General features: G+C 42.8%; 1 protein-coding gene across 1 annotated transcript in view; it reads right to left on the bottom strand.

The window, feature by feature from the left end:
- Window positions 1-6,521: 6,521 nt before the first annotated feature.
- adamtsl2 (ADAMTS-like 2) overlaps window positions 6,522-13,065 on the bottom strand; it is a 38,633-nt gene continuing 32,089 nt past the window's right edge. Inside the window, exons 16-18 of the mRNA XM_056292905.1 lie at window positions 11,723-11,899; window positions 8,368-8,512; window positions 6,522-6,736 (exon numbers count right to left, since the gene is read on the bottom strand). Of these exons, the coding sequence (XP_056148880.1) occupies window positions 6,597-6,736; window positions 8,368-8,512; window positions 11,723-11,899 (462 nt within the window). The 3' untranslated portion in view covers window positions 6,522-6,596. The remainder of the gene's footprint in view (window positions 6,737-8,367; window positions 8,513-11,722; window positions 11,900-13,065) is intronic.

Consider the following 13,065-nt stretch of genomic DNA (forward strand, 5'->3'; position numbering starts at 1 on the left):
TTTTTAATGTGAATCGACCCCCCCCCCCATCTGTATTGTCCCAGGTAGCATCCGGATGTGGGCCACTTCAGGCAATGATGCGGCACTGATGGCCTTCTTCTCACCCTGACAAAATTGATGTGGGCCTGAAGTGGCCCACATGTACGTATAATAGCAAATATGGACTGTGGGCCGGATATGGGTCAGAATAAAAATGAACTGTGGCCCAATTTGGGCCAGTTCTGGTTTATCTGGTTTGTTCTTGGTTGACATGCAGAATTGCTATGGCTTGGTTCTGGCTCAGCTCTGGCATACAGGAGCGGACCGCCCAAGTGCCATCATTCCACGCGGTATGTATGTGGGCCGGATGTGGGACGGGTCTGGGCCACAGCAATTTTGATATCTGGGGTGCTTCCTTGCCAGTTGTGAATGTTTGTAACTCTGAAAGTGAGGAAAGTTGAAAAACAGAAACCATAAGGACGGAAAAGACAAAGTATACTTTTAAATAGTTTTAATGGAAATACAAGTCAGTACATTGTGGACTTCATCAACAGTACAAAATCTCCATACCTTTTTTATTTTGTACAAAGAGGTATCAGTTATATAAACACAGTACACATTAGTTATATTGTCGAAAACAAGACGTACACTTTGGAATACATTTCAACCATACTTCAAGTGTCAGGAATCTCTCTATCGGGGATGGAAATACTGTTGGAATGTTCCCTCTTTCCTCCCCATTTGGATTCAGTCTCTCACTGTGGTACCCAGACCAAGACAGGCAACGAGTTACAACGTTAATACACAACAGCTGGCATCAGGAACGTCACCATGAATGAAAATGATGTTTGAACAACAAATATATGTTTGTGTCCTGAAAGCACGCCCAACTTTACAGAGGTGCCAAACACGTACGAGACCAAAACGGTGCAGTTGGAATGTGTAGTTTTTAACTTAATGTTGGGCCATGCTGGAAACTATTTCGAAATAAAATTAAATAATATACCATGAACAATGTCTATATCAAATATTCTAGACATGCAATATAATCAGTTGAGAAAATAATTTAACAGGTCTTATCACCACAGCAACCAACGCTGCTTTGAGCGAAGCTGTGAGTTGTTGGAATGAAGGAAGGCGAGTTCACGAAAACTTGGTTCATGCCTCAGCTGGCAACGCTTCCTTTTCTCGAACCCGAAAGCCGTCAGGTTCCTGTGTCTCGTGACCGAAATACTCAGCTGAGGGAAACTCAGACTTGAGATGATTCGATAACATCTGGAACGAGGACCTGTGAGGGCAGGTGACGAGGAACGCTGGTGTCTGTTTCTTAACCGTAAGGTTAAAGGTCAAAGTTAGGGAAGGAAAGGAGGAGCTGGTGGGGGGGGGGTGAAGCTTTGTGACTGCTTTGAAATTTGATTACAAGAATTGCAGAAGTCAGAGACTATAAATCTCTTAAAGGGAGCCGAAAACGAGGACTAACAACGAAAAAGCAGGTCAAGAGAAACGCCGTTCTTCAACAAAGCACCATGGAGGGAAGGTGTTCACATGATAACCCCAATGACCCGCCTACATTAAAGGAAAACAGTCATGACTTTCAGCATCCTCCCTACATGTATGTTGTAGGGATAACACTATTAGAAGCCATGACACCGAGAAGCCCTCTGCATGTCTGAAACAGCACCGAAATTGTGCGAATAAATGTCTTCCAGTGATGTCACCGGTGGACAACCTGTGAATGTAAAAAACTACGACCCTCCCTTCCTGGTTCTTCGGTACCTTAGGTGGGCTGTGTCGAAATAGACTACGTCGTACAATAATATGAACAACAACGCCATACACAGCTGTTGTAGCGAATGCCACCCGATGCCATATAAAGACGCTGATTCATGGATGGACAGAGACATGTTTCTGCTCGGTTTCATGGCTGGTAACGGAGTCTTTCCTACAACATAATTATACATCTTGTGGAGTTTGCCCTCATTCAGGTCTCGGGTCCAAGGATACAGGGTGTCGTAAGTTGTGTACTGTCATATATTGTTGTATATTGTACTGATTGTAAAGTAGGGCTGTGCGATATGACGATATATATCAGCCGACGATAGAAAAAGTCAATCGTTTCATATTATGCCCTTGTAACCTACAAAAAGACTCACTGGCCGATCGTCAGCGGGTCAGCCCCCTTTAGTCGAGCGGTTAGCGATGTCACCTTGTGGTGCAGTACACCTCGGATCGAAAAACCATGAAAACCATGATTGTTGCCCTTTAAAGCTCGGCCCTCAAACAGCTGGTTTTGGTAGTTTGTTCAGCAATGCAGCCGATGAGATGGACTTCTGAGATGTATATGTGATGGACGTCCTCCTGTCCCGTAACAGGTTAACACATTGGCAAGGACATGGTTACAGTACATTGACTTGTCTTGTGAGAATTGGATTATCAAATAATATTCTGTGTATCACTAAATGTGATAAAGATACATTCAACCACAATCTACACCTGCACTTTACAATGAGGGGACATTAATTAACATTAGCTGATGCAGTACTAAGCACTAAAGCTAGGGTGCAGGACCTTTATGTATAAATGAGTGCCCGTGACATTCAAGCCCTCGTCAAATGAGTTCACACGACACCAGGTAAGTCTCTGTATTTCGCAGTATACCGCAGTTTTAAATCCGGGCTGTGTCCGAAATCACTCACTCATTCACTACTCCCTACTCCTATATAGGGAGTTCTATGTAGAGGACTATATCGTGAGCTCATCGGCAAAATGAAAAAACATTTTCGGACACTACTCGGGGTCATTTTCTCTGTGCCATTGATTGAATAATTGAATTTTGTTTTTGTTTTTTCAAGAAGCGCACTCAATTGCCAAAGATGGCAATTTTTGGAGGTCACAATGGGGAAGTGACATTTGGCTGGCCCATGGATCAGACAGAGCATTCTGCAGGGGTATCTTGTTTAAAAAACTATTTTGGAGGAGACATTTTGCCTTCTGACTGTGACACTTATGGTCACTTTGTCTGTTTGGTTGTCAAGGTCAATAACATCATTCTGATTCTTGTCAGTATCTATGGTTCAATTCTAAAGCTGGCAATGATCAGCTACTTGACTGTTGGGAAGGTAGACTGGCGTATTGGTTAATTACATTTCCTGATGCTTACTTACTGATAGGGGGTGACTTCCACATCGTTATGGATGAGGTTAGTGATAGATGGCCTCCAGGTCGTCTCTCAAACCCCAATTCTACATTAAAGCTACTTGTGAGCAGGTTTGACTTAACTGATATATGGAGGGGTAAATTTCCGAGTAGTACGATGTACACCTGAAGCAATAAAGACTGCTCCAGAAGGTCATGTACAGACCTCTGGCTTGTCTCTAAAACTTTAAATAAAGACAGTATTACAGTCAATATTTTAACCATTAACAGATCACCGAGCTGTAACCAGCAGTATTATTTTTTTTCCTCTGGTGAATATGGGTTAAAAAATGTCTCCTACTGGAAAATGAACAGTTCTCTATTAAATCACAGCAGTGTAAAACAAGAGCTGGAAAATCTTATTACACTCTACTGGAACAAAGCTCAAGGAGAAGGATTTTTTTTTTAAACTAATTGGGAGCTCCTTAAATTTGAAATTCGTAAATACTTGAGGAATTATGGCAGCCTGCTAGCTAAATCCAGGCGAATCTCAGAAGAGGAGGTTATTTCAGAAATCACATCCCTGTCTAATGCCCCACCAGAAAATGTATCTGAAGAGGAGAGACTAGAATTAGCTGAGTTACAAAGCAAATTAGATGACACGTATAACATGAAAGCAGAGGGGAGGGAGCTTTTGTAAGATCTAGGCAGAAATGGCTAGAGCGAGGCGAGCAGATGTCTGCATGTTTCTTTTAGAAAAATCCCAAGCCAAGTATAATTCCGTCCTGCAGTTGAATATTATGGTTACTGATAATAATAAGAATATCTCAAAGTTTTGTTATGAATATTATTCTTCTTTATACAAATCTAAGTACTATGGGGATGTTATGTCAACATTGTCTAAATATTTGGATGGTGCAAATTCAATTAGCCAGGAGGATAAGTTAATTTGTGCAGATCCTCACAGGTCTCTTCGGAGCGCGGGGAATAACGAAGCGCTTCCGGGAGAGGGTGCCTACTGTAACCCACAAAAAGACTCGCCAGGGGGTCGGCCCCTTTCAGTCGAGCGCTTAGCAACGTCGCCTTGCGGCGCAGTACACCCAGATTGGATCCCGCAGCGAGCGGCAATATGCTCGGTTACGATAGTAATAATAATATATTTTACTTAAGTAAAAGTATCTGATATATTAAATAAATTTAACAAAGTTAAACCGAAAATTGCTTAGATTTGTACGACAGCTCTCTCTCTCTCTCATGGCGCTCTCTCCTCTCATCCGACGTCTGCCATTTTTCTTTCAGCGCAATGCATGATGGTATATATATGGCTTGGTTAGTGACCATCCATCGGTTGTACACTACTTTTCACGATGCATTGTGGGATACAGACAGTCCACTATATAGGGCAGTGGTACTCGCTAATTTTCTTAGGAGAGCCACTTATGAGTAAGACCATTCCTCAAAGAGCCACAGAGCTTGCAAAACATTTCGCAAATACAAAGCTACACACATAGGCCGTACGTCTCCAGTATGCTGCATCTAGATGCAGCATACTGAAGATACGTCAAAGAACGTAGGCTGCGTAACAGCGTGGGATCATGGCTAGACGTACGGCCTATGTGTGTAGCTTTGTATTTGCGAAATGTTTTGCAAGCTCTGCGGCTCTTTGAGGAATGGTCTTACTCATAAGTGGCTCTCCTAAGAGAAACAGTGAGTACCACTGGTATAGTGATTCCCACTATACATTCAGACAGCACTACAAAATGGCAAACTCACTATAGAGTGATGTCGGGCACAGCCCTGGTGTCTGGGGCGACGTTCCCGCGCTTTACGTCACCAGCAACGACAGCTTAGCCAGAGCCCGACTGCTGTGTGACGACAGCGTTCCCATGCCCCTGATTGGCTTGCCTTCGGCGCTTTCTGCCAGGAAGCTTCCGGGCTTGGAAGTTATGGCGGAAAAACCTAAGAGGCGTCCGGGGAAAGTTTTTGATGTTCCCGAGATAAAGAAACTCGGCGGTCAGAATCAGCATACTTATTCGCCCCCGAGGGGAAATTGGAAAGAGGAGGGATTAAAGTCAAAAAACAAAGCGGTCGACGGCGAGGGAAAACACGGATAACCACTGGTGTGGCTTTTCCTCGTTGGGGAACGCTGAAAGAAGAGAAGCAATTACTCTCACTGCCAGAGGGGGGAGACACAACTTCCGCACTGCAGGTTTAAATAACTAACTAATGTGTCCATTGTCTTGATGTATGCTCAATAACCCAGGTAAGGAAACACCAGAAAGTTCAGTCTGTTCATGTGGATAAACGATGTGTCCAGATGAACTGATTCAACCTTCTGGTAATGTGTCCATTAATCATTTACTAACGGTGTTCATCATTTACTAATTTTAGATAGTACCTTAATTAACCTGTAAACCCTTAATAAATGTTAACAAGAGACATTTGTTAACAGTTGCTTAATGCTTATTATTGTATTAACTGTTAGTTAATGCTCATTACTGTATTAACTATGTTAATAAGCATCAATTAACTGTTAGTTAATGCTTATTCCTGCATTAACTAATGGTAATTAATGTACCCTTATTGTAAAGTGTTACCCTACACCTTCAATTGTGTAATTTATCTAGCTTTGAGCGATTAATTGAAATTTCAGTTAATTTTCAGAGTTTAAAAAACCAACTGATTGCGACTGGTTCAGTTATTAGAAACAGTGCAGCTGTTTTGGGTTTGGGGGGTTCTGAGTGTGATGAGAGATATCGAGCGAGATATTCAACACAGCTCAGAACAGCGACGACATTGACCATAATCCATTGCGCACACAGGCGTTTTCCAGTTTTTCGCAAAGTGCCAATGGAAATTGCGAGATTGCAGGAGGTGGTAGATATGAGGGAAAGGGGAGAGAGAGAGAGAGAGAGAGAAAAGAGAGGAGGAGCAGATCCAGAGAGGGAGAGAAAGCGTCGGCATTGTTGTTAAAGGCACAAACTGTAATCTGAATGGAAACAAACCAGTTGCCCCACCACTGAAAGTCAAACACTGGGATTAGATTGGGGGGGGTCAGTCTCAAAGTGACTGAGTGAGTTCTCAGTGACAGACTGCTAATGAAACCCAAATTTGTAATTCCTTCTGATGCTGGAAAAGTTTAATTTACATTCATAATGGTTGTAAATATTGTCTAGAATTATATTTTGCTGGTGTTTGCAACTTTTAAATGTCATTTTAAATTAAATGGTTGACATTTAAAAAAAACAGTTTCACTGGTCATAGTCAATATAAATTAAAAAAAGAAAAAAATCCAAAACACAACTGAAATTTAAGTGACGTAAAAAAGAAAAAGGCTAATCGCTCTGCGCCGACTTTTTCATACTTTTGGTTATCTTGGAGTTGGAGTTGGTTTGGTGGAAAGACAGTCGGAGGCCTGGAGGGGAGAAAGGGGTGGGGTGGGGGTTGAGGCTAGCAAAAGGGGAGGTTTTTGGAGTTTGGGACTAGGAAGTGGAGGCGGAGGTGGAGGGTCGGAGTGCACGGCAGGAGTGGCAGCAGGCCTTGCTGTAGTACCAGTGACTGCACAGGTTCACCTTCAGTGCCAGCGAGCAGTTGGTGGTTGGTCGGTCCTGGCAGCTCTCATCTGGAGACCGATGAGATGGAGTCAACTCAGAATGATTTCACCGAGTGTGGTAGTTCACCTCAGTGCATTTGACAGACAGGTAACAGTGATTTTACTGCAATTACTTTTTACGCTGCGGACAAACCGGCTGCATCGTTGTGCTATGTTGTACCAGAAGTTCCGTTCATCTCCAATGTAACTCTGCTAATGCTAGCTAACTAGCTAACTCTGCTATTCTGCTAATGTTAGCATCGTTGCATGTTAATCTTGTTGCGGTGGGTTTCGTGCTGAGCACGTGATGGGTTTAATTTAGGCATCAAAATCAAAGTACAGACCTGCGTGGAAGTGGTGTTGTGCAAGCTGATGGGATGGTAAGCTATAGAATTATGAGCACTGAATACACCTGTAGCCTACAAAAGGACTCACTGGCTGATCACCAGGGGGTCAGCCCCCCTTAGCTGAGTGGTTAGCGATGTCACCTTGTAGTACCTCGGATTGAATCCCGCACCGGGCGAGAAAATAGCTCAGTTACATTGGTGGCATCCAATCGGATCCGATAGCAAGGCGACATCGCTAACCGCTCGCGTACAGGGGGCCGACCGCCTGGCGATCAGCCAGGGGGTCTTTTTGTAGGTTACACAACTGTTTTTATTTCAAACACATTATATACGATTTAGTTCAGGCAATAAATATTACTTCCAGTCATAGCTGTCAAAACTCTCATGATATTTAACAGTCTCCCTCCAGTATTTGGGTTTTGGAGAGGATTAAAGTGATACAAATGGACAAGATGGCGCCCGCATCACATGAGGCCAACGCTGAAAAGGGTCCCCTGTTTTCTCCACTGCCTTTGGTGCGTTCAGTTACTGACGTCAGTTGCATTACATACAGCACAGTGATGCAGCCATCGTTAACAATACTCCTAATAGCAAATAAAAATGAAACAGGTGTTGTGTTTTTTTTTTTGGTTTTTGTTTTTCGAAAAATTACTCGAAATTTTTTCAGAATTTGGGAGCTAAGGCCTTTGCGAGCTACGTTCCGAGTTTTTTGTCTGAAATTTTGAACAGAAAAAAATAAATACGACCTCACGTTTCGTCCGTTAAAGATCACGTACCAAAACTTCATGTTTTTGGAATCGTTTCAATTTTCTGCATATTTTTGCCTCCATTAATAAGTCCTAGCAGATTTTTTTAGTTACTGGCGGATTTAGGAAAAACACACAAGACAAACTCTTGGTGTGCAAAGGCCTTTACATAAAGTAGGATTAAAAGACAAGATGCAGTAGCCTGCTTGCTAACTGTAATCTAACAAATTTGCCAATACAACATTCCCATTACCAGAACAAGTGATACAACAACAGCGCACCTGGAAAAAAGAAGCTCACTTCTGTGCACTTTTAGTATACTTCTTTTAAAGTAAAATTAAGCAGAGGGGCTTTTGTTTCAGTTCTGTTGCACTTGAAAAAAGCCAACTTGAGAATCGTATTCTTAAACTTTACTTATACTGTTAAGACTTGTTGAATACTGTTTTCAAAGCACACGTTAAGTATTCGTCCAAGTCCACTAAAAGCTTAAATCTCTCCCTACCACATGAAGGTATACTTTCAGTTCACTTTAACACAGTTCTGAGGGGTAAACAGTGGCGCGTCTTACCTGGGGGCTCCGTCGGGCAGGGCTGCAGGGCGCAGGTCTGTTTGGCCACAGGTTTCGTGAGCGGGTCACAACCTCGGACTAACTCCCTTCCCTGGTAGCACTTCACGTCTCTCATCCTCACGCCAACGCCACACGTCTTAGTGCACTGAAGGGAGGAATTCATTACCACAGTACATACTGATACACATGGTACACAGACAACAGTACCTCTAACAGTACTAACACGGTACATACTGATACACATGGCACACAGATAACAGTACCAACACAGTACCACGGTGCATACTGATACACATGGTACACAGACAACAGTACCAACACAGTACCACGGTGCATACTGATACACATGGCACACAGACAACAGTACCAACACAGTACCACAGTACATACTGATACACATGGCACACAGATAACAGTACCAACACAGTACCACAGTACATACTGATACACATGGTACACAGACAACAGTACCAACACAGTACCACGGTACATACTGATACACGTGGCACACAGACAACAGTACCAACACAGTACCACGGTACATACTGATACACGTGGCACACAAACAACAGTACCAACACAGTACCACGGTACATACTGATACACATGGCACACAGACAACAGTACCAACACAGTACCACGGTACATACTGATACACGTGGCACACAAACAACAGTACCAACACAGTACCACGGTACATACTGATACACATGGCACACAGACAACAGTACCAACACAGTACCACGGTACATACTGATACACATGGCACACAGACAACAGTACCAACACAGTACCACGGTACATACTGATACACATTGCACACAGACAACAGTACCAACACAGTACCACGGTACATACTGATACACATGGCACACAGACAACAGTACCTCTAACAGTACTAACACAGTACATACTGATACACATGGTACACAGACAACAGTACTTCTAACAGTGCTAACGTAGTACCACAGTACATACTGATACACATGGTACACAGACAACAGTACCTCTAACAGTACTAACATAGTACCGCAGTACATACTGATACACATGGTACACAGACAACAGTACCTCTAACAGTACTGACATAGTACCACAGTACATACTGATACACATGGTACACAGACAACAGTACCTCTAACAGTACTGACATAGTACCACAGTACATACTGATACACATGGTACACAGACAACAGTACCTCTAACAGTACTAAAATAGTACCACAGTACATACTGATACACATGGTACATAGACAACAGTACCTCTAACAGTACTAACATAGTACCACAGTACATACTGATACACATGGTACACAGACAACAGTATCTCTAACAGTACTAACATAGTACCACAGTACACACTGATACACATGGTACACAGACAACAGTATCTCTAACAGTACTAACACAGTACCATTGTACATACTGATACACATGGCACACAGACAACAGTACCTCTAACAGTACTAACACAGTACAATATTACATACTGATACACATGGTACACAGACAACAGAACCTCTAACAGTACTAACATAGTACCACAGTACATACTGATACACATGGTACACATACAACAGTACCTCTAACAGTACTAACACAGTACCACAGTACATACTGATACACATGGTACACAAACAACAGAACCTCTAACAGTACTAACACAGTACCACAGTACATACTGATACACATGGTACACAGACAACAGAACCTCTAACAGTACTAACATAGTACCACAGTATATACTGATACACATGGTAGATAGACAACAGAACCTCTAACAGTACTAACATAGTACCACAGTACATACTGATACACATGGTACACAGACAACAGTACCTCTAACAGTACTAACACAGTGCCATAGTACATACTGATACACATGGCACACAGACAACAGTACGTCTAACAGAACTAGCATAGTACCACAGTACATACTGATACACATGGTACACAGACAACAGTACCTCTAACAGACTAACACAGTACCACAGTACATACTGATACACATGGTACACAGACAACAGTACCTCTAACAGTACTAACACAGTACCACAGTACATACTGATACACATGGTACACAGACAACAGTACCTCTAACATACTAACACAGTACCACAGTACATACTGATACACATGGTACACAGACAACAGTACCTCTAACAGACTAACACAGTACCACAGTACATACTGATACACATGGTACACAGATAACAGTACCTCTAACAGTACTAACACAGTACCACAGTACATACTCATACACATGGTACACAGACAACAGTACCTCTAACATACTAACACAGTACCACAGTACATACTGATACACTTGGTACACAGATAACAGTACCTCTAACAGTACCAACATAGTACCACAGTACATACTCATACACATGGTACACAGACAACAGTACCTCTAACAGTACTAACATAGTACCATCAAAATCTACACAGATGGTACAGCTAAACATGAAACTATGGCTACGTTTAGACCGCCTGGTACAAGTGACTCATTCTGATGTTTGCCCACATGTGGCACAGGCTGGATACATGGAACCAGGGGAAAAAGACACTGAAATGAATATTGTCAGATCCGATTTTGACTACATTTCTATATGGAAATAAATCGGATTGGAATCTGATATCAGATCAGATTTTTAGGGTCATGGCCAATCGCACATCATTCAAAATATGACACTTTCATACTCTTGTGGCGGTTTGAATGACATGGTGTGCACGTGGGGCGATTTCCTCATCGGTTGCCAAACTGGTGTAAGCCTACGCATGTGGGTTGTTTCATGTGCAAACTTGAGTGCAAAGCGTTATGGTCTAAGTACTGGAATTGAAATATGGGTCACCTTTAATAGCAAAAAATAAAAAATAAAAAAATCACATATAGGCAAAAAATCCGAACTGGGCATCAAGACCTGCAGTGTAAATGTAGCCTAATGCCCCTTTTCCACTACACGGTACCGGCTCAACTCGACTCGCCCTTTTTTCCCTTTCCATTACTGGAAAGTACCGGCATTTTGGTAACTGATACCACTTTTTTGGTACCACCTTTGTCGAGGTTCCAAAAAAACGACGACCAGCTACACTGAGGGGTTACTGTTACGGTAATGGAAAACGACACAGAAGTGAGTCGAGCCGAGTTGAGCCGGTACCATGTAGTGGAAAAGGAGCACAAATGTCCGTTTGTAAATGTGTAGTAGCCTGGTCCATGAGGTGCTTCACTTCTAACAACTGTTGTTGCCAAGGTGTCCTCCAACAAGACGTCCTACTTCCTGTTCTGTCAGGCAGCAGTTCTGGGTAAGAGGTTCAGATGGAGTCTGTTAACAGTAAACAGTGGTGTCCTCACCTCAGACCAGGGGGTAGTGTACCATTTGAAGCAGGGCCTCTCGAAGCACGTGTTCTCCTCCTCGGGCTTCTCGCTCAGATCGCACGCGTCGTCATCAAAGACCTGGAACTTTCCGCCAGTGATGCCGGCACAGAGCACGATTCTCCGCTTCACCCCGCGTCCACAGGTGGTGTTACACTGAAGAAAAACAGGGACATTTCTTTGGCGGCAGAATTTCTTACATTCTGTGTCTCTTATGGTACACAATTATGGATACGTTGACCTTCTGAATTTTTTACTTTGGTATTTACCAGAAAATCTCCCCACAGCAGGTTTTAAAGATGTCCAATGTTAGATTTTGACCAGATGGTTTTAAAAGTCTTTGTGGAAAGAAAGACCTCTGATAATCCTTACCCTATTTAAATTTCATATACTTCTTCACCAATGGTGTTTCAATGACTCTTCCATGATTTCTCCTTAACTATTAGCTTACTATTAGCTAACTATTAGCATGACCAAAAGCAACTTATTATTTAAAAACTATACATGATGTGAAAGTGAGGCTGTATTTCAAATACTATATATGAGACACTCTAACTTCTACAAGCCATATTTGGGACTTGTCTCTTTGAAGCCAGTGATGGTGAAAACTGTACTTGCCCGGTGTTTGATAACATAGCTAGCTAACGGAAAGGAAAGCTAGCCCGGGGAGACACGTTAGCATACCGAGACAGGTTGTTGCATGCACAAAACAGACATTTTAAAACTCCGATGGAATGGTTTTTAACCCGCTGTTACTTTTTTAAATTGCTCATTCAATCTTTAACAGTCGATGCTGCTTTAGTAAGATTTCCATGACTTCTCCAAAACTTTACAAAATTACAAAATTTTCTACAACCATCCCAGGACCTGTAAACTGTGCTTTAAAATTGACTGAATGTTCCAGGTTTTTTATGGCAGTATGAACCCTACTTATTTTTTATTTTTTTTGTATTTTCCCCCAATTTTCTCCCAAATTGTACTTGGCCAATTACTCCACTTTTCGGAGCCATCCCGGTTGCTGCTCCACCCCCTCTGCCGAGCCGAGGAGGGCTGCAAGACTACCACGTCTCCTCCGATACACGTGGAGTCGCCAGCCGCTTCTTTTCACCTGACAGCGAGGAGTTTCACCAGGGGGACGTAGCGCACGGAGGGCTCATGCTATTCCCCCCCGAACAGGCGCCCCGACCAACCAGAGGAGGCGCTAGTGCAGCAACCAGGACACATACCCACATACGGCTTCCCACCCGCAGACACAGCCAATTGTGTCTGTAGGGAAGCCTGACCAAGCCGGAGGTAACATGGGGATTCGAACCGGCGATCTC

Source organism: Lampris incognitus, chromosome 1, assembly GCF_029633865.1.
Source record: "Lampris incognitus isolate fLamInc1 chromosome 1, fLamInc1.hap2, whole genome shotgun sequence".
Lineage (NCBI taxonomy): Eukaryota > Metazoa > Chordata > Actinopteri > Lampriformes > Lampridae > Lampris > Lampris incognitus.